The sequence below is a fragment of the Muntiacus reevesi genome, chromosome 2 (assembly GCF_963930625.1).
Source record: "Muntiacus reevesi chromosome 2, mMunRee1.1, whole genome shotgun sequence".
Classification (NCBI taxonomy): Eukaryota; Metazoa; Chordata; class Mammalia; order Artiodactyla; family Cervidae; genus Muntiacus; species Muntiacus reevesi.
This window is the reverse complement of record NC_089250.1, coordinates 147043621-147066927: the sequence shown is the minus strand read 5'-3', so window position 1 is coordinate 147066927 and position 23307 is coordinate 147043621. Positions and strand designations below refer to the sequence as shown.

General features: G+C 34.9%; 1 protein-coding gene across 2 annotated transcripts in view; it reads right to left on the bottom strand.

Annotated features, from left to right (window-relative positions):
* Positions 1 to 23307, bottom strand: part of SLK (STE20 like kinase) — a 59700-nt gene that overhangs the window by 12109 nt on the left and 24284 nt on the right. Inside the window, exons 5-13 of one of the 2 annotated variants that reach the window (XM_065923268.1) lie at positions 18797 to 18869; positions 18443 to 18637; positions 17835 to 17916; positions 16484 to 16612; positions 14500 to 15879; positions 10633 to 10763; positions 10285 to 10408; positions 8264 to 8443; positions 5735 to 5827 (exon numbers count right to left, since the gene is read on the bottom strand). In XM_065923268.1, the coding sequence (XP_065779340.1) occupies positions 5735 to 5827; positions 8264 to 8443; positions 10285 to 10408; positions 10633 to 10763; positions 14500 to 15879; positions 16484 to 16612; positions 17835 to 17916; positions 18443 to 18637; positions 18797 to 18869 (2387 nt within the window). The remainder of the gene's footprint in view (positions 1 to 5734; positions 5828 to 8263; positions 8444 to 10284; positions 10409 to 10632; positions 10764 to 14499; positions 15880 to 16483; positions 16613 to 17834; positions 17917 to 18442; positions 18638 to 18796; positions 18870 to 23307) is intronic. The other variant, XM_065923269.1, reaches the window with a different exon arrangement.

The following is a 23307-nucleotide window of genomic DNA, read 5'->3' as shown; positions in this document are numbered from 1 at the left end:
ATAGCAAAAAAGAACTCAATGACTATTACAAGGCTAACTAGTTTTATTTAATAAGATTGCAAAATCTCCATCCTATCTTATAAGCAGTTGTAACAAAGTAAGTTGTTCAAGCTTCTCTTTTCTTATAGTAAATATCATTTATAATAAAAATTAAACTGATTCTCTAATTTTACTGTAAAATTTCTATATGTAAATGTGTTTAATAAACAATATAACCTGCAGATACATCAAAAATTTTCTTTTGTTCAGTGTTTTTATCATTAGTTTGCATAAATAACTTTTAAAAAATACGTGTGGACAAAAATAATTGGTCCAAATTATCATAAATATAAATATTACATTTAGACAAGGAAATCAAGTGTAAAAGATTGGACAAATAAGTACTTATGTGAAAATAAAAAGGTAAATACAGTAAACCCTTCAAGAACACAGGTTTGAGTTACATGGGTCCAAATAAAGGTGGATTTTTCCACTACATATGTCCTAAACATCCTGTGGTTGGCTGACTGTGCAGATGTGGAACTGTGATGTAGAGGACCAACTGTAAAGTTATACATGAATGTTTGATTGTGTGGAGGGTCAGCACCCCAAAACCCAAATTGTTGAAGGGTCAACTGTATAAACCAGTGCCATTAAACAAGTGAATGTCATTTCTTGTCAATGCAATTTTTGGTTATATTATTGTATGTGTCTAAAGTAAGAGTTCAGTTCAAAGAAAACCTTTTTCAAGCACTTAATAAACGCTGGGGTCTGTACTACTTACATGGCTACTAAAATCAATAAAAGACAGTATTCCCTTCAAGGAGCTTCCACTCTATTGATCCCAAATTGGTTTTCTGTCGGTCTCTATAAAGCATAGTGGGCCCCTTCCCTCAGTAACATACTTTCAAAAGTTCCAAAGTAAACCACACAGAACTCAAAGCAAGGAACAAAAGGATCCAGAAATGAAGATTCAAAGTGAATGACAGAGAACTGCAGAAGCATGCCCTGAAGTGGCCAGTATATGAGAGGGAAAAAAAGAGTGAAGACTGTTATCTAGAAGCTGGCAGACTAGCACCATGCTCCTCCAGAAGATAAAATGAAGATCAACAGGTAAGAGTCAAGGCACATAAACTACAGAAGTGTTTCCTAATCTTCAGAGTTTCAAAGACACCAACTGCCTTACTGAGCTACTGGCTTGAATAATTAAGCAGAGTGTGGATGATTACACAGCCAAAATATTTGCAACTGATGTTTTATATTAAAGCTTAAAAGTACCTAAAAGGGTCCCTTATTCATTAGGTATTCTTTATATTGATTTTAAGTCTGGTTAAGATTTGACTTCCATCACAATTATCTGTCCTCTTTCTCAACACCAACATAGTTAACTCCTATTTATTAACACTGCAGGTAGATTCTTTGCCATCTGAGCTACAGGGAAGATCAAAAGGTCCCTTACATGCTAATTAATATATTTTATTATCATAAAAGAAATGAAAATTTAGTATCACTGAGCTTTCATTCAAGTTCCTAACTTCAAAACCCGAATATAATACATTCACAGTGGAAGCTGTAATTAGAAATTACTTAGGATCTAAAAGAAAAGTGATCTTACATTCCAAAAAGACTGCACAAACTACATTCACTTTAATAAAATAACAACAGATCAATTCGATCACTAGCGTAACAATTTCAAAATGGACACATAAATTGTAAAATGAGTGCCCTTTAAATGTACAAGTTTTAATTCTGATACGGAATCTTGTTAGGCCAATAACTGTAAACGTTAAAAATACAGCTTTGGGTTCTAGGAAACTATAAGGAAAAATTTTGATATGTGGGACTATTTGAATACAGAATTTGATCATTTTAACTTAAAACAAAAGTGTACAATGGTAATGATCAGAAAAGTGTTTGCAATTCATTAATTCCTCCCTCTCATCATAAAATAACATTTTGCTTACTCTTTAAGAAAACAATAGAGTCCAATGGGTGTCAATAATAAAGATAAATAAGTAATTTCAGGAGAGGGGTAAGAAGGGGTTGAAATCAAGCTGTATTCTATCTATTCCAGTTGTGTATACCAAACATCACAAACAAAAATTATAGTGTTAAATAAGCTACTCATTTCCCCATAGAAACTGTGAGAAAGAATACAGCTTGGAATTCCACACTTAATTTAAAACTACAACATGGAGAATAGCAACCCACTATTCATAATGGGACAATTTGAATAATAAAAACTAAATGGAACTGAAATCACCACTTTTAACATGGCTTTTCTGACCATATCCATAATTAAAACATCTACATAAACATATAAGCAATCAAAACGTCACTTCACACGAAGATCTAATCACAGCATTCATTCAATTTCTCACATGTGCAAAAACACAGAAAAAACTATTGGGAAGACATTTCTTGAAAAAATATGAAAATCTCAGATTAAAATCTGTGGTGGAGAAGACAGAAAAAAGAACACTATAGTAGAAGTGTTCTAGTTACAGCTCTACCACTAATCTCTTTTGCAACTTTAGGCAAATCACTTAGTCTTCTGTGCTTCGATTTCTTCATCTGTAAAATGGGTACATTCCACCCCCATATTAGGGGGTTGGCAGTGAGAATTAAATGTGAAAACTCTTCAAAGAATACTGTACTATAAAGTTCATGTCGGGTTATTACTATTGACATTGTCATTTATCAATCTTCTAGATTTATAACAAATGAAACTAACAGTGAAAAGGCACATGTGAGCCAAAGAAAAGCAGGTAAAACAGAAGGCATCCTCCATTAAGGCACGGGGGACTTACGTCCTGCATTTGGGCGTTGAAGACTGCACAAGATGACAACTGAAAAGACTGAATCATGACCTGAGCAACACCCTGTGGATCAGAATACAACGCGCCTCCCAGGTGAGAACAGAGCTGAATGACTTTGTAAATGGAAAGAATGATTATACAAACGCTGAGCTTCCTGAGGCCTGGAACTGGTCAGTTAACAAAAGGGCCTACAGAATGAAGGATTTGAACTAGATCAGTGGTTTCCAACCTCCAGTTTGCTGCTGTTGCTTTTTAAACCAGCTGAACTCTTTTAAAAAAATCTCGCCAAAAAAGTCTGTTTATAAAACAGATGAAAAGTGGTAGTGCTCTGGAAGTAGGGGTACAGAGCTCTACTGTTCTCACTTCTGAAGAATTCTCAATGTGCTTCTTCCAAACTCAACAGCTCCTAGGAGTACAGTCTGAAAACCACTGGACTAGATTATCAAATAAATTCTAGTTTCATGTCTATATGGTTATTACGCATAGTCTTTAAAAAGTCTAAAATATTAGACTCTAAAGTTATCAAGTGTTAGCATCTTCATCAAAAGCAGTAGCTAAAGATAAATACTTTTGAAATCAGTTAATTACTAAATTTGTCATTAAATTTACAGAAAGAAATTTACTACTGATTTTAGCTTTAGTCGAAAATACAGGCTAGCATCTCACACTGTATGAAAAATCATCTACAAAGTTTTATTAAAGCACTATTAAAGCACTGGATCACCTGATTCATTCAACACTAAATTCTTACTTTCCATTCTATAGAGTCTGACATATTGCCTTCTGGAATTAAACTCCATATCCCTTTACAAGGGAAAACCAAATTATTGTTATCTGGTGTGATATCAGAATTATCCAAAAATAGATGTGTTCCTCTTCAGCTATCAGTAAGACAGGGCTAACAACCACTGGGCCAAGCCAGTGAGAGTTCAGACTCGGCACAGATCAGGTAGCTTACATATGAGGCAGGATGACATGGTGGTTCAGTGTGTGATGCATGGAGGCAAACCTGCCTAGATGAGAATTCCAGCTCCACCATTAACCAAATGTGTGAGCTTGGAGAGTCACTCAACCTCCTGTGTTTTCGTTCCCTCATCTGTAGAATGAGGAACATATGAGTAACTACCTCCTCTGTTGTGAGGTTACACGAGTTCATACAGGTGAAATCAGTCTGTGACACAGAGGAACCCTGTGTCTGCTAGCATCACCTTAACGACAGGCATGCCTTGGAGATAGTGTAGGTTCAGCTCTAGTCCATGCAATAAAGCAAAACACACGAATCATTTGGTTTCCCAAATTCGTAAGTTATGTTTATGCTATATTGTATTCTATTAAATAAAGTATGCAATAGCTTTGTCTGAAAAAAACAACATACATATCTGAATTAGAAAGTAGTGTATTGCTGAAAATGCTGACCATTACCTGACCCTTCAGTAAGTTGTAGTAGTAACATCAAAGATTTTAGATCAGAGATCACCATAACAAATACAATAAAAATAATACTGTGAGCATTACCAAAAGGTAACACAGAGACATGAAGCGAGCAAATACTGTTGGAAAAATGGTGCTGACAGACTTGCCTGATGCAGGGTTGCACTAACCTTCAATTTGGGGGCGGGGGGGAGACGCAATACTGCAAAAGCACAGAGCAGCAAAGGACAATAAAAAGAGGTGTGCCGGGAGTAACTCCCCATGCCGGGCCAAGACAAAATTGTGACTCAAAAGAAAAAAAAAAAAGCTAAATTTATTTAAATAGACGAGTTTGGTTAAAATTTTTAAATTTCAAGATATATTTCTTATTTTTCATGGTGTTAAAATAACTCCTTGTTTGAAAAGATGGTGACAAGTAAATGACACTTTCAAATAAACTGCCCTGACAAAAAACAAAAAAAACCTTAATGGCAATGCACTGCTCACGGTCCCCAAATGTTTCTGTTGGTTTCTATATTCCTTTTCATGAATCTATAAAATTCAAAAGGCTGGGAACCAACTTTTTAAATTACATAAAGGCCCACATTAAAAAGGTAATTTAAAGCACAAATAATAAATAATCCATGTCTCTTCTCCCTTTCATTAACATTTGTAACTACAAACTGAGCTCATTTCTCTCGTTGCCTCCAGGCTGAGTACAAACTTAATTAAAAGAAAGATGATCCCAAGTATAAAAGACCTCCTAGAGTAATGTGAGGTAATTCTAGAAAACTCTGTTGAAAATACCAATTTACCTAGTTTTATAAAGAATTCACCCATTAACAGGCTCAGCCTTATCATAACCTAAAATCAAGTTTACTTAGGTGACAACTGTCTATTTTTGTAACTGCTAGATTCTGAATCAAAAAGAACATACTTAATATTCAAAATATGGTTTTAAGTAGCTTATATTATTGAGTTTAACAGTAATAAATGTTTGATCTACCATTTAACATTATCATTTACCAGCTTGTGGAGTCTTATTTCCCTGACCAGAGATTGAACCCAGGACATAGTAGTGAAAGCCCAGAATCCTAACCACTAGGCCAACAGGGAATTCCCAAATTAATGGCCTTGTAATATGCATTCTTTTTGTATGCACAAAGCTTATATACTCACCCTCTATATTTTTCTGTCCTAAAAGTCTTCTATCAAACATTGACATTACCACTTAAAAATGTAAGCTTCCATCATGATTAAAATAAGAATACAGTGGATTATACATTAACATACACGTTTATTTCATCTGCAGTCAGCTTTCCAAACATTTCACTTAGTTTCATATTAGCAACTTAAATGTCACCATTAGTGTGAATTTACTACTACATAAAGAATGCACTGCGACCCTTTGAGGAGATGTCAACATCATATAGTAAGTACAGAATTTATCCTTTTAACCATGGTTTATTGAGCTGTGAGAATAATGCCGCTTTCTGTTTTTAGTAGCATTAAGCTGCTGCTGTTACCTGAGCATGCTGGCTTTGTGCAAGCTCCTCTTTCCTGCGTTTCATGAGCTCTTTTCTCAGCTCTTTGGGTGCTCTCTCCACTTCATTTATAACCTACAGTGTATAAGCATGCAGGAGGTGGGGAAAAATACTTTCTCCACAGCAAGCATTTATGTGAGCAGACAAGCTACAAGTCAGATAAAGCTGTTAAAAAGTTCCTTTCAACATGCATTAGCACAGGTGTTAGTTTGAAGAAAAAGAATGAAAGGATAGAACATGCTTAATCATAGTGCAGAAAGGGACATTACACCATATAAAGGTTAATTAGCTGCTTAATTATCCCTACATATCATTCTTTCTTTAGATTCAAAGGTGATCAGTAAAGAATTACTTGCAGCACTGATGCTGAACTAAAGGTGATAAACCCAACTGACCTTGAAAGATCATAAAATTATAGACGTATCTATTGACATTATCTATTGACACTGTTTGATATACTGGATATAAGAAAAACTAACGCCATTCATTTATAAAACTGCAACATTTCATGATTGGCTTGATAAAACCAGTGAGATAATTCTAAATGAAATCCACTTAATGAGAACAAAAGAAAAACAATGATAAGCCTTAGAATAACACAAAGGAGAAATAAATGAACACTTAAGTTTTCTTTTTTTATAAAACACCATTTTATAAATGGTGTAATAAAAATGAACATATTTGACAACTCTGGGGTCAAATTAGAATAACATTCTACTTTGCTGATAAATTAAGCCAAAATCAATTGTCAACTTTAAAATCTGTAATATAAGCCCTCAAAAAATAAGTTTAGTATGCTATGATTTATTATACCAGATAAAGTATATTATAAAATAAAGTGTATTTTAGAGCTCCTTCTTTTAATCACTTCAAAATCCGAGATGTGTATTCCACCTAAGAACAAATCTGTAATCCAACTATGAAAGACAGTTATGTGTTTATAAGTAGAAGCACCAAAAGCAACCAGATTCCAAATCACCACATGCCATTTATGGTCTGTGAAAGAGACTGATTTTGATTTAACAAGTGTATTTAAAATTTTCCATCAGTAATCTCTCATGAAACCAAATCACCATTAAAAAGAAGAGACTCCCCAAATGCAAGAAGTTTAGCAACAAGGAAAAAAATACATAATTATTTAAAATATGCATGTCACCATCTCAAACACGTTCGATGGCTAAACCTCTCCTACTCCAAAACAGTAACAATAACTAGAAACATTTTTATCTCTAAAATTAAATCATATATTTACCTACAAAATTTTTAAAATTTAATCTGATATTAGAAAACAACCTTTTAATAAAAACTATCCATCTATACATGGTTTCAAGAAATATTAACATTTGGTCTCAGTAAAGTCATACATCATGGTATATAAAGCAATCCTATATGAAATAAAATAAACAGTAACAAAACAGTAATTTTTAGAAATGGAAGCCACATCAAATGGCTATATATCATTTCACTCATCTTTACCTAGAAAAATCAAAGAATGTACTATTAATATTTGATTCTATCCTTTTAAAACCAGATACTGAAGTTCAGCAATATGATATTCCATTTTCTGCATTTCATTGTTAAAATCAATGAATCTGAGTATTGGGGATATGCAACAAAAATGAAAATGTATTCACTAGTTTGGCTGATGTTAGTTTGCTCCAAAACTAATTAATCTGATCATATTGTCCAAGGGGTCTTTTATATCATTAAAAGATAAATTCTCCTACACTAAAGGAACAAAATAAATTATAAAATTATCTCTCAAAACTGCTAATATGTACAAGTTCTCTTAGTTTTATTTTAATTGGGGAAGAAAAAGACACACTAATACAATATGTAAATCCTCTTTCTGAAACAATGACGATCTTTCATAGTAAATAATATCATACAACAGATTCTATGACAATATAGAACAGTTTCAGGAAAAATGAAAAAATTCATTCTAGTCAAATGACTTTACAGATATTTTCCACCTGTGATTCTTCAAAGTATCTCACAATTTGATAAACTTGGAGATATTATTTCAAATTTCAGGTTATTCAGCTTTTGTTTGGACACAGTATCTGAGAAAGGTACTCAAGATAATCAGGAAAAAATAATTTTTAAGCATGAATTAAATACTGCAAATAAATACTAAATTGAAATATTGTTGCCACCTGCAAATAGATCATAGCATGTTTTCTTGAAAAAACATCACTATGTCAGGACTTAAATGTTGCATTAATAAAGGAGGAATGAGAGGTTAAACAGAAAATGGATTAGACTCAATTTGAAGTCTTGATTCAAGGGTTAGCTGGATATTTAACGTGTGTTTGTGAACTTGAAAAGGTCATTAAAACCTTTTCTACTCCAGTTTTCTTGGCAGTAAAGTTAGGTAACATCTGGCCTTACTGCTACCCTACATGACTGCTGGGAAGACTGAAAAAAAAAAAGAATGAGTGCCACTTAACTAACAAGTATTATTCTTTATTCCTTAAACACGTGTACACTGAAAAGGGTAGTTACACTTACCTCCTTCTTTCGGTTCTTTAACATATTCTGAAATTTGGACAACTCTTTTTCTTGTTCACCTTTAATGCGTTTGGCTTCATCTCGTAAGCGATTTGTGTGTTCCTGTTCTAGACGTTCAATAGTCTGTTTCTGCTGTTTTTCTAGATTTTCAATCTCCTGATCATACTGTCGTTTCTTGCTCTGTAAAATGATGTAGTTCAAGATCATTTAACATTAACGCTCCTATCAACTTATTATACTGAAAATGTTTACTAAGAGCACATATTGATAACTGGCATTTAAACTTAGTGATAAAATATGTACCCTCTGTAATACTGAACAAGTCAAATTCACTAAAATATGTTTTTAGAATTTTCCAAAAAGATGAGCATTTTCATTTTTTTCTAATAAGGAAAATACTTTTTTCTATTATGTAAGTATAGAATACTCAAAAATTATATCCAGAAGAATATCCAATTGCTATGAAATACTAAAGTAAGAAAAATTTCAATATTTTTCCTATACGATTTTTGATATATCAAAGGTCATATTTGAAGTCTATTTTAAAAACATACCATTACTTGTCATTTTCAGACTTACTCTTTCTCATCAAGAGTCTTAAAATAAACATCCTATTTCACTGAAACAAACCTTTTAGAATTTTAAAGTTATTCTCTCAACAAAAGATTCCTGTTTATATAATACTTGAATAACACTGCAATTTTAGACATAGGTACTTATTTGTAAACTGTTTTCTTTTGAAAAATTAAAGCAAAATAAGAACATTACAGCATACTAACACATATATATGGAATTTAGAAAGATGGTAACGATAACCCTATATGCAAAACAGAAAAAGAGACACAGAAGTACAGAACAGACTTTTGAACTCTGTGGGAGAAGGTGAGGGTGGGATGTTTCGAAAGAACAGCATGTATATTATCTATGGTGAAACAGATCACCAGCCCAGGTGAGATGCATGAGACAAGTGCTCGGGCCTGGTGCACTGGGAAGACCCAGAGGAGTCGGGTAGAGAGGGAGGTGGGAGGGGGGATCGGGATGGGGAATACATGTAACTCCATGGCTGATTCATGTCAATGTATGACAAAACCCACTGAAATGTTGTGAAATAATTAGCCTCCAACTAATAAAATAAAATTTAAAAAATAAATAAATAAATAAAAAGCAAAATATTTTGGAAAATATAGGGAGAGGAGAAACACAATTTTTGTAAGCTCCTGAAAAAACAGAATATACTGTAAAAATACTCAATGAAAACAAAAGCTCATTATTTCCTTAGGAATTCTCAGTTAGGACCCAACAAATGAAATCAGCACTGCGAAACTTCACACAAAACAATCCTTACCACTTAAAATTATAAAACATAAGAACTATAATCAATCATGAATCCTATAACATTTCAAATGATTCTTTTTTCTAACCTACATTAAGCTAGATGTTCAACATAAGTTATTGAAATTTTATATCACATTAACAATTCCTTTCCCAACTTTGGACACAAAGTAAAAATTTAAAGACTCAGTGACAATTACCCTTGACAAGTCAGCACTAACTTCTCTAGCAGCTGAGAAAAGGGATGTGGAAGCTTAACTGTAGTAGCCAGAGAAGTAAGCATATTTTGAAAAATCCCCCAAGAAGTTCTAACACTCAACCAATTTTGAAGACAACTGCTCTAGAGTAGCTTAAAATCTTGGATTCTGAGAGGTAAAATTTTAGCAATAAAAAGTTGTCTAGCTACAGAAATTTGCAAACCATCTATTAGCTTCATGATTCCAGGTTTTCGTGACAGATCTTAATCAAGAAAAATGAAAACACCCAACACGCTGTCAGGCAAACAGCCAAAAACAGGAAGAAAAGAAAAAGAAAACATCTAGAACACCAAAGAGACAAAGGCCAAAAACATATCACAAAGCCAGAGAAATCTAGTAAACAGAGAAAACGTTCTAAAATCTTTCAGCAGTGAATTTTTTAAGCAGTAAATTTCTTTATGAACAAAATGGTACAAAATACCAAGACTTTACCATCATCTCCTGCTCAAAACGTCGGAAAATTTGCTCTCGCTGTTGCTGCAGTTTGCCATTGAGCTGCTGTTGGGCTCTTTGTTCTTCTTTTTGAAGAAATCTTAATTCCCGAAGTTCCTGACGTCTGATAAAATTTAATAGTGACAATAGAAAAAGAGGAGTAAAAATTACACCATTGAGCTAATGCTTTACAAGAAGAAACTTGAAAACTAACATTTTCTTCCAATGGAAAAGTAATAAAACAATAACCCAAAACTAACCAAGACTACTCGTTTCTCTATTCTTCAGACTCTGCAGAGACCTGAGAAGTCACAAAACCAGATGAAATCATGTTGTTTCTCTACTCACCTAAGAAACCTCAATTCTTCGGTTTTGGAGTCACTATCAGTAACTATCTTTGATGTTGTTACACTTACTTCTACACCATCAACAACAAATTTGCGTGTTTTCTTCAATGTTTTCTTTTGTCTTCTTGTTTCCTGAGGAAGATTTTATTTTAGTTAGGCCTTACATGGGGAATACTAGAGAAGGAAAACATATTCTTAAAAAAACAAAAACAAGAAACGGAACTAACTGCTATGAAGACTACACATACATATAGATTCAATCCAATCTCTATTAAGCTACCAATGGTAATCTTCACAGAACTAGAACAAATAATTTCACAAATTGTATGGAAATACAAAAAACCTCGAATAGCCAAAGCAATCTTGAGAAAGAAGAATGGAACTGGAGGAATCAACCTGCCTGACTTCAGACTCTACTACAAAGCCACAATCATCAAGACAGCATGGTATTGACAGAAATATAGATCAATGGAACAGAATAGAAAGCCCAGAGATAAATCCACATACCTATGGACACCTTATCTTCAACAAAGGAGGCAAGGATATACAATGGAAAAAAGACAATCTCTTCAACAAGTGATGCTGGGAAAACTGATCAGCCACTTGTAAAAGAATGAAACTAGAACACTTTCTAACACCATACACAAAAATGGATTAAATGGATTAAAGATCTAAATGTAAGACCAGAAACTATAAAACTCCTAGAGGAGAACATAGGCAAACACTCTCTGACATAAATCACAGCAGGATCCTCTATGACCCACCTCCCAGAATACTGGAAATAAAAGCAAAAATAAACAAATGGGACCTAATGAAACTTAAAAGCTTTTGCACAACAAAGGAAACTATAAGCAAGGTGAAAAGGCAGCCTTCAGAATGGGAGAAAATAATAGCAAACGAAGCAACAGACAAAGGATTAATCTCAAAAATAAACAAGCAACTCCTGCAGCTCAATTCCAAAAAAATAAATGACCCAATCAAAAAATGGGCCAAAGAACTAAACAGACATTTCTCCAAAGAAGACATACAGATGGCTAACAAACACATGAAAAGATGCTCAACATCACTCATAATCAGAGAAATGCAAATCAAAACCACAACAAGGTACCATTACACACCAGTCAGGATGGCTGCTATCCAAGTCTACAAGCAATAAATGCTGGAGAGGGTGTGGAGAAAAGGGAACCCTCTTACACTGTTGGTGGGAGTGCAAACTAGTGTGGAGAACAGTGTGGAGATTCCTTAAAAAACTGGAAATAGAACTGCCATATGACCCAGCAATCCCACTCCTGGGTATACACACCGAGGAAACCAGATCTGAAAGAGACACGTGCACCCCAATGTTCATCGCAGCACTGTTTCTAATAGCCAGGACATGGAAGCAACCTAGATGCCCATCAGCAGATGAATGGATAAGGAAGCTGTGGTACATACACACCATGGAATATTACTCAGCCATTAAAAAGAATTCATCTGAATCAGTTCTAATGAGATGGTCGAAACTGGAGGCCATTATACAGAGTGAAGTAAGCCAGAAAGATAAAGACCAATACAGTATACTAACGCATATATATGGAATTTAAAAAGATGGTAATGATAACCCTATATGCAAAATGGAAAAAGAGACACAGATGTACAGAATGGACTTTTGGACTCTGTGGGAGAAGGCGACGGTGGGATGTTCTGAGAGAATAGCACTGAAGCAAGTATACTATCAAGGGTGAAATAGATCACCAGCCCAGGTTGGATGCATGAGACAAGTGCTCAGGGCTGGTGCACTGGGAAGACCCAGAGGGATGGGATGGAGAGGGAGGCGGGAGGGGGGACTGGGATGGGGAACACATGTAAATCCATGGCTGATGCACGTCAATGTATGGCAAAAACCACTACAACATTGCAAAGTAATTAGCCTCCAACTAATAAAAATCAATGGGAAAAAAAAAAAGACTACACACACAAAGCTGAACAGAAAGCAGTAAGACATCTCTGAAACCAACTATACCAAATACACCTCATCTGATTTTCACACTTTACAGACGAAATCAATCTTTTTCAAGTGAAATTATGCATTTTGACAATATGCATGTATAATTTTTATGATACCACATCACAATTAGGCACAAGTGGTAATGACCAATTCACAAAAATGAGTAATTAGTACAATCTTTACATGTTAACCATCCTTTCTTCCTCTTTTTACCTTATAGGTTCTCAGACACCTTTGTTTTTCTGTTTCAGAAACACTTACAAAGCCATTAAAAATGATTTTCTGGGGCACATCCCTCAAAAGAATCTCAATGAGCAAGTCTCAAAAGGCTGAGGCTTTTATTTTGAAAAGGCTCTCAGATAACCTTAAAACACTGCCACAACTGAGAGTCAAAATTCATTTAATCAACAACAATAATATCACCAGCCCTCCTTCATTTCAGGGTCAGAGGTGGAGGAGTGATTTTAGAGTTACTAGAAAGAAAGCACCTCCACCACACCACCCAAAGTACCAGATCTGCCAGCTAGCTACTGCCTGAAACTCTTTATTAAGACCAAACTCTTCATTCCTCAACTGGTATCCAAATGTTTTTTAAAAGCAAAGAGAAATAACAGAAGTATGTAACACTGCTATAAACACATCTTGGCACACATGTAAATACTGAGAACAGATAATTACTTAGTTGTGATAGGTGGAAATGGTTAGAAAGCAGAGGGATCAAAAGGAGAATGTGAAAATACTACATTTAAAAGGCATTAGAATTTTTAAGTTGGTCTTTGGCACTTTGCAGTCTTCACCCTCTTACTGTTCTACTCTCTAGGTTTCCAGTATCCTCACACTGCTCTCCCCTAAGCCCTGGACTATGGCCACCCTATCCAGACATCTTCTAAAACCTAAACTGGGCATGCTCCAAAATTAAGCTACCTCCCTGGAACCTCCACATTTTCCATTTCTTCAGTTCCTACGCATTCACAATTAATGTCACCTTAATTCTCACAGAAATATTTGCCTTTTTTTTTTTGGAAAGGCCAACTGTAACTATTAAGTCTATAAATGAACTTCAGAAAAGTGGAATTTCAGGCACCGAAACAAAATAAACTGAAAACTGAAGACCATCTAGGCAATACATGTAGTAATAATCTGGGGCACACAGGCAGGCGGATCAGTCATGCCTTGGAGTCCTACCCTAAGGTCAGTTCTAAGTTCCTGCTTTTCTGCTACCTGTCGATCCAGAGTCTCTAAGCAGTTCATGGCTCACTTGTATCAGAATTCCATGGGATCTTTTGTTACAAACACTGATTTTCTGGCCTCACTCCATACTTCTACATAGCTCTCCCTAATGATTACCTTTTTAATAAGCACACTCAGATTGGACAATTACGCTCTAACAGCTCCAAGTATTCTGGGTTTTAGTGTTTGGTTTGGTTTTCCCACAATGATTTACATGGCAGTAGAAATGGCTATGACTGAGGAGTTAAGAGTGGTCATCTGCATGGCCAGTAGTAAATCAAGGGATGTTTAAATCTTAAACATTCTTTAAAAGAGATCATTCTTATAAGCCCTCTATTCTTTCATTTTTATTGATTCTTGCTAAAATTATACCAAGAGATATGCAGCAGGAAAACCCAAATTCCAGTAAGCAACTTATTATACTATTTATATAGAGTTGGCAAAAATAGGTAGGTACTACCAAAAAATTTAACGATTACATCCAGAATCTCTCTAGTTTTTAATTGATTGCTCTCATAGCCCTGAAGAATTTTACAGGGTTAATATTATGCTGATTTAGTGTTGGTTTGTTTGAAAGTCATCAGTTTTACATAAACTCTCAACTGCCAAAATGACAAAGAAAAATCCAAACAAGGACCCATATACACTTACTTGTAAAGATATTGATCCACTGTCTTTAGTTTTACTTAGGAAGCTAGAGATGGATAGATTCAAGTCAATGCTGCTATTATCAGCAGTGGAACCAGTGCCTGAATCAGTATCATTTTCCTTTTGATTCTCAGATTCTGGTAACATGGTTTCAGTTTTTGATAAAGCACCTATTTCTCCTTTATTTTCTGCATCTTCAGGATTGATATTAATACTGGGTATTGAAACAGGCTGAGGTTCAGTGGGCTGTGAAGCGGCAGTGACTTGAGGTTCTGCTTTAACTGGTACGTCACATGGAATTTCTTTTTGCTCTGTGTCCATCTGAGTAGTGGCTTTATGAACATCCGGCGTTTCCCTTTCTAAAGCTTTCTGGTCAGTATCAGTCACTACACTTCTGACCTCTGTTCCTTCAGTGCCACTTGTTTCAGTAATCTCAACTTCATTTGTCCTGACTTCCTCACTGGTCTCCAATGCTTTCTCTGAACTGCTGATTAGTTGTTCCTCACCTTTACCATCTATAGATTTTTTGTCTGTCTCATTAGTTTCAACTCTTTCTTCAATAGAAACTTTCTCAGTACCACCAGCCTCAGGACCCTCTGTGGACTTGATCGCTAATGTCTGGCCTACGTCACCCACTTCTTTCCCATCACTACGCTGAGCATCCCCGGCACTGTTCTCAGCTGCCCTCTGAGCAACATCTTCTGCCTCATTTGTACCCTTTGCTTGTATCACCTTGCTTGTATCACTGATTGTATCTTTCTCAGTTTTGTCCTCTTTTCCCAATTTCTCTTGGGTATCTTCCTTTGTAAACTCAACTTCATTTTCAATTGCCTGAATATCTGCCTCTTTTTCTCCAGTCTCTTCAGAAACTAAATCCATTGCCTGGACAGTGGTATCTTCAATTTCTTCAGATTTTATAAACTTATTTTCAAATATCTGCTGCTTTTCCTGATCTATTTCTTCTTCAGGTTTCAGATTCTGTTCAGTATTTATTTCTGAAGTTATCATTATGTTATTATCCTTTCCTTCACTGACTGAATTAATGTCCTCTGCCTCATGGTCTTCTCTGTCAGGAAGATTTTCAAGCTTGGGTCTCTTCTCTTCTCTTCCATTTTCCTCAATTACTGCTGCTTTATTATGAAGTTCAGCCATAGCTTCTACATGAGAATCATTAACATGTTCACCAGGACCCACCACAACCTTTTCAGGTTCATCACCTGTGGGTTTTTCAGTAAGAATTTTACTGCTAAATTTATCTTCAGAAGTATTACGTTCTGTTTTTTCTGAGACAGATTCCAAAATACAAGCATTTTGTGAAAGCTTATCTTCTTCAGAGCTGGCAATACTCAGGTCAGAGGAGGCACGCTTGCTGGCAGGTATTGGCTAAAAAAGATTTTATACAGTTGTAGTGTTAAAAACGTAATTTCAAGATGGTGACCAAAACAATATTTCATATATATGTGTGTATATATATATATAAATGATGAATTCATATATATAGTGATTTAATATTTTTATTCAGTAAAATTTGATAAAATTATAAAAATAATTTAAAGAGTTGACAAATCTTCACATAATAAATATGACAAAAATGGATAGCAAGGCACAAACTTGAAAGTAAGGAGCAAACCTAATAAATCTTCACCTCTAAATTAAAGGTTTTTGTATTGCTACCCAATAAATTGGGCTTCCTTGGTAGTTCCATAGTAAAGAATCCAACTGCCAATGCAGGAGACACAGGTTTGATCCCTAGGTTAGGAAGACCCTTGGAGAAGGAGATGGCAACCCACTCCAGTATTCTTTCCTGGGAAATCCCAGACAGAGAAGCCTCATGGGTTACAGTCCATGGGGTTGCCAGAGAGTTGGACACGACTTAACAACTGAACAACAACCACCCAATCAATTAATTCTTAGACATATGTGCAATCGTAACTCAAAACTCAACTCTAAAAATTACCAAAACACAATTTCCTTTTTAAATACTGACCAGAGAATTTTCTGTTTCCTCATCATCATCCTCCTCTTTGCCATCTTCAACTTCTTCTGTAACTTCAGCCTTCGCCTCTGCGATCAACTCCCGAATTGGTTTGTTGGAATCAACAGTCACAAAAGGATGCTGTTTGATCATTAAAAAGAGCACACTCAGTAACAACTGAAATGCTTATGGAGTGAGTTTCATATATATATAAAACACATTATGTGGTAAAAACACTGATATGTAAATAGGAAAAATACAAACAACTTCAGATGATAGTACATCTGGGATAAGACGGCAGGGAAGGGAACTGAACAGGAATAGGGGCTGCCTGCAACTCTATCTGCACATGTTTTTTAAGAATCTGAAAGAAATATGTCAGAAATGATAACACACTACTTCTGGGTAATAGCTTCATGTACTCTGCTGTATGTCTGAAAATTTCATAACCTAAAATCTAAATTAAAATTAAACCAAGTTGGAAATACATTACTAGTTCTTAAAAAGTAATAGTATGCTTACATCTCATACAAAACCTCAATAAAATAATTACAAAAAGCTTTAGACTTCTGTTAAAAGTGTCTATAAACACCTGTGTTTTTTTTTTTTTTAACATAGTTCTAATGTCTTTAAGAGTAAGAAGATATTTTATTCATCTCTGTACTCTGCACTTAGCGTTTGTCACAGACTAAGGCCTTCCAGTGTGGAGGAAGTGAAACAAGAGAAAATGCATTTCAAGGTTATACGTGTTGTACAGACAGAAAGGCAATTTTTCTTGCTTCTCCCTCCAGACAAATAGCAACCTGAAAAACTATAATGGAGGAGTTATACAATAACTCAACCTAACAGTAACTGCTTCAAGATTTGTCATTCTACCTGTCTATCTGTACCACTGTTTGACAAAATTTTATTTCATATATTACAAACAAAATTAAAGTCCTACTATAAAGCAACATTATTCAATCACTTAAACACCATTTTTTCTTAAAGTCAGCAATATTTACTGAACATTTACTCTCATTGTAAGAGACACTAAAAAGAAAATTAGCTCATGGCCCCTGTCACCAAGGTGCTTGTTTTTTTTCAGTAATGGAGAAACTGAATGGAAGTGATTGACAAAGTGGAAATAACTAAACAAAATGAAAAAAACACAAACTGAATCAGAAAGGCATAGGAGAAATTACTTAAAAGCTAAATAAATGCCTCTTAGTAAGGGGAGCACATGTTTATAAAGTAAATGTTACCTACTACAATATATCTTGTGTTTGCACAGGAAAATTGAAGGAATCTGAATCTGCATTCATCTTAAACAGATGTTACAACAGTTATATGGTTTGCCACTGTCATACTACTCTTATTTTACCTGCAGTAGCTGAGATGTAGTCCACCTGGAATCCACATTCTTTTCCAAGCATTTCTTTAGAAAGTCCTTAAAATTTGAAGACCTTCGAAATAAAATTTTAATAATGACATTCTATTATATTTTCTTGTTATTAAAACCGAAACTATGAGAAACCATGGTTAAGTTCTATCATGTATGTAATAGTAGTAACTTAACATAAAACTAGTTCATGAGAATATTAATATTCATAAGTCATTCATTTATAAACACAAGTCACATATATGTAAGTAGACTTATAGTTTTAAGTCACTGAGATACAGTCAAATGTTCATAAGAAAGCTAAAAATCACAAAAATTCTTCCATTAAACTCCACAAATAAAGATCACATATATGCCTCAGCTTCTCACAGAAAATATTTTTTTCATGTAGAACTCCAATCACTGCTATTTTCAAACTGATGGGGAAAGTTAATTTTAAGAGTTTGTATGATCCTTAAGTCTCAAAAATACACCAGTATCAGTTTTCTATTTCATACAACCATGTATCTAAGTTTAAATACCCTTGGAAAGCTGGAAGAATAAAGCTTCAAATTTTGCTTCTTAGAAAGTCTTGTTTAGGAATATTGTACCATTTTGACGGCTGTGCTAATGTAGGGGGCTCAGACTTTGCTATTTTTAGCAGCACTCTCATTGGGTTTAATTCATGATGAGGTGGTTCTATCTCAGCCATTTCTATTAAAGTGATACCCAGGGACCAAACGTCAGCTTTGTAGTCATAGGGTCTGTCCTTTGACGTTTCACACATGACCACCTCAGGAGCCATCCTATGAAGACAGAGAATCGAAAATTAAGATGTTTAACTTAAAATGGTGATCACAAACCACATAAAAGACAAGACAGTATAATCAAACATGTGGACAAAATTAACATATAATAACTGCTGACATAACTAATGCAGCAAATCCATAAAACTGAATACATACCAATAGGGTGTGCCAATAAAGGAATCTCTCCTTTGAATTGTCCTTGTGTTTTTAGCTGATACTCCAAAATCCGCTTGAAACAAATAACCATACAAAAGTATTACTGATAGTTTTTAAGCAGTTTGCTATATTCAACTTAAGGGAAAAGCATATCAAGTCTTTAATAAGACCACTGTTATTAAAGGGTAAGCAAAATAGAACTGGAGTGGCAACCCATTCCAATATTCTTGCCTGGAGAACCCCCATGGACAGGGGAGCAGGCTACCATCCATGGGGTCACAAAGAGTTGCACATGGCTGAGCGACTAAGCACATTGTCAACTCAGTATTTACTCCATTTCAGGGTTTTTTTGAGAGCCCATTAACAGACTTTTTAACTTTTTCTTCCCTCAGACCATGACTGGGAAAGGAGGTTCAAAACCAGACTTAAACCACAAATGTCCACTGCCAACAGTCATACCTCCCCAAGTACTCTTATGAGCAGGAGATCAACTAAGGAGGGACAAGAAGCCACCTTCATTCTTGTGCAAGGGGGGAAATTAAGGTCATTATTAAGTACTTTACAGTTCTACTTACAATAACGTGGCAGATATATGTTGGTCTGTTAAAATAGAATTTTACATATTTATTTCCATTTGCAAGAATGTGATCTGATAATAAAAATTTGGTTATTGTAATGTATATATGCCTCCTGAGGATACTACGGTTCTATAACTGTGTATACTTAATACAATGTCACAGACATGGAAGATATTCTGTATGTATGAATTAATGAAATAAAGTGCAATTATTTCAAATGCCAACCAACACAAAACTATTTCAGCATCCTAAATTTTCAAAAATATACTTATTTTTAATGGCATGTATTATTTTACACAAAAGTATATTCTTGTATTCAAATAAGATTTTAGAACACTTATAGAAAACATATACCAAAAATGGATCAAATTATACTATTTCAAAACAAGCTACAAGACTTTAAAATATAAGACATAAAAAAGTAACATATATCAGAATTTTAAAACTCATGAATGAGGTGACAGAACACAAGAGACATTAGAAATAAAAAATCATTTTAGAAACAAAGACTAAACTAGGAGAAATGCAAGAGCAAATAAACACAACGAATTCACACCCACTATCACTTCACATCCATTAGGATGGTTATCATCAAAAATACAGAAAATAACAAGTGCTGGGAAGGAGGTGGAAAAATTGGAACCCCTGTGCATTGCTATGGAAATGTAAATTGGTGCAACCACTGTGGAAAATGGTATGATGGTTCCTCAAAAAATTAACACAGAATTATCATATAGTCTGGGTATCTGCCCAAAAGAAATGAAAGCAGGAACTCAAAACAGATATTGTACACCCATGTTCATAACAGCATTATTCACAGAAGCCCAAAGGTGGAAGCAACCAAAGTGTCCATCAATGGATGAATGAATAAGTCAAACATGGTGTATACATATGCTGATATATTATTATATAATTATATATTATTATATAAGGCAGAATATTATTCGGCCTTAAAAAGGAAGACAATTAACATATGAATTTGAATAGGACATATGTGGGAATTCAGGAGAGCCTTGCTCTGTCCTTTGGAAAGGCCTAGAATGAAGGCCAGTTCAGAAACTATAAGCATACCTAACACTCTGACTGTGATCTTAAAATACCATGTCCTACTAAATGAAGGAATACAAAACCATGCAGACTCTTGCCAAAAAGTCTTTCGATTTATCTGCAAATTGAGGGAAATATAGAGAGGAACTTAACTGAACTCATCAGGAGTATGCAGTCAGCAAAATGCAAGATAAGAGAAACTACAGGTCCAACAGCTCAGCTCCCACAGACGAGTATTTCTCAACTTCTTTTTTCACCTCTCCTAAAGAGCCTTTTTAGACATTTTTCCTCAATCCTCTCTCTCCTCATGAAATTTTAACGTCACAGATATACTGTATATCTGTTCATGTACTATCACTGGACCTTTGGAGGGTCACAACCATGGTAATACTAAAATTTTCTATCTTTGAGAAACCATGTCATGAAAATGCATGCCATAGATAAAACATAAAGAAAAGAAAGGAATGGTGGGGAGGGGGTTGGGGGGTATGACCCATAAATTAAGAGACTTAAAAGAAAAAGCAGGTTTTAAACATGGACAAGTCTAAACGCTACAGTCTACAGATGAACATTGGGTGATAGAGCCATAAAGAAACACAGGGAAGTAATTACTATACAGGTTAGTATACAGGTTACCCGTGGATAAGAGAAGGACAGTGGCTGAGATGAGTCACATGATACAGCTCCTAAGGTGCCTGATATGCTTCTATTTCTTTATCTAAGGAGTGATTACAAAGCTATTGTGTACAGAGCGACAAGTCAACAAGCTACACAACTCTTAACGTGGTTTCCTGTATCTGTATTTATTTCTCAGAAAAAAAAATTAAAATTTGGTAGTATATCAAAGTATACCTGCTTAGAGCTAACACCTATCTTACTCAAACTCTTCCAGAAAATTGCAGAAGGCGGCAAACTTCCAAACTCATTCTATGAGGCCACCATCACCCTAATACCAAAACCAGACAAAGATGCCACAAAAAAAGAAAACTACAGGCCAATATCACTGATAAACATAGATGCAAAAATCCTTAACAAAATTCTAGCAAACAGAATCCAACAACATATTAAAAAGATCATACATCATGACCAAGTGGGCTTTATCCCAGGAATGCAAGGATTCTTTATTATCTGCAAATCAATGTAATACACCACATTAACAAATTGAAAGATAAAATCCATATGATTATCTCAATAGAAGCAGAAAAAGCCTTTGACAAAATTCAACATCCATTTATGATAAAAACTCTCCAGAAAGCAGGAATAGAAGGAACATACCTCAATAGAATAAAAGCTATATATGACAAACCCACAGCAAACATTATCCTCAATGATGAAAAATTGAAAACATTTCCCTTAAAGTCAGAAACAAGACAAGGGTGCCCACTCTCACCACTGCTATTCAACATAGTTTTGGAAGTGTTGGCCATAGCAGTCAGAGCAGAAAAAGAAATAAAAGGAATCCAGATAGGGAAAGAAGAAGTGAAACTCTCACTGTCTGCAGATGACCTGATCCTCTACATACAAAACCCTAAAGACTCTACCAGAAAATTACTAGAGCTAGTCAATGAGTACAGTAATGTTGCAGGATATAAAATTAACACACAGAAATCCCTTGCATTCCTATACACTAACAATGAGAAAACAGACAGAGAAATTAAGGAAACAATACCATTCACCATTGCAACAAAAAGAATAAAATACTTAGGAGTATATCTACCTAAAGAAACAAAAGACCTATACATAGAAAACTATAAAACACTGATGAAAGAAATCAAAGAGGACACAAACAGATGGAGAAACATACCGTGTTCATGGATTGGAAGAATCAATATTGTGAAAATGTCTATACTACCCAAAGCAATCTATAGACTCAATGCAATCCCTATCAAGCTACCAACGGTATTTTTCACAGAACTAGAACAAATAATTTCACAAATTGTATGGAAATACAAAAAACCTCGAATAGCCAAAGCAATCTTGAGAAAGAAGAATGGAACTGGAGGAATCAACCTGCCTGACTTCAGGCTCTACTACAAAGCCACAGTCATCAAGACAGTATGGTACTGACAGAAATAAAAATCAATGGAACAGAATAGAAAGCCCAGAGATAAATCCACGAACCTATGGACACCTTATCTTCAACAAAGGAGGCAAGGATATACAATGGAAAAAAGACAACCTCTTTAACAAGTGGTGCTGGGAAAACTGGTCAGCCACTTGTAAAAGAATGAAACTAGAACACTTTCTAACACCATACATAAAAATAAACTCAAAATGGATTAAAGATCTAAACGTAAGACCAGAAACTATAAAACTCCTAGAGGAGAACATAGGCAAAACACTCTCCGACATAAATCACAGCAGGATCCTCTATGACCCACCTCCCAGAATGCTGGAAATAAAACCAAAAATAAACAAATGGGACCTAATGAAACTTAAAAGCTTTTGCACAACAAAGGAAACTATAAGCAAGGTGAAAAGACAGCCTTCAGAATGGGAGAAAATAATAGCAAATGAAGCAACAAAGGATTAATCTCAAAAATATACAAGCAACTCCTGCAGCTCAATTCCAAAAAAATAAATGACCCAATCAAAAAATGGGCCAAAGAACTAAACAGACATTTCTCCAAAGAAGACATACAGATGGCTAACAAACACATGAAAAGATGCTCCACATCACCCATCAGAGAAATGCAAATCAAAACCACAACGAGGTACCATTACACGCCAGTCAGGATGGCTGCTATCCAAAAGTCTACAAGCAATAAATGCTGGAGAGGGTGTGAAGAAAAGGGAACCCTCTTACACTGTTGGTGGGAATGCAAACTAGTACAGCCACTATGGAGAACAGTGTGGAGATTTCTTAAAAAACTGGAAATAGAACTG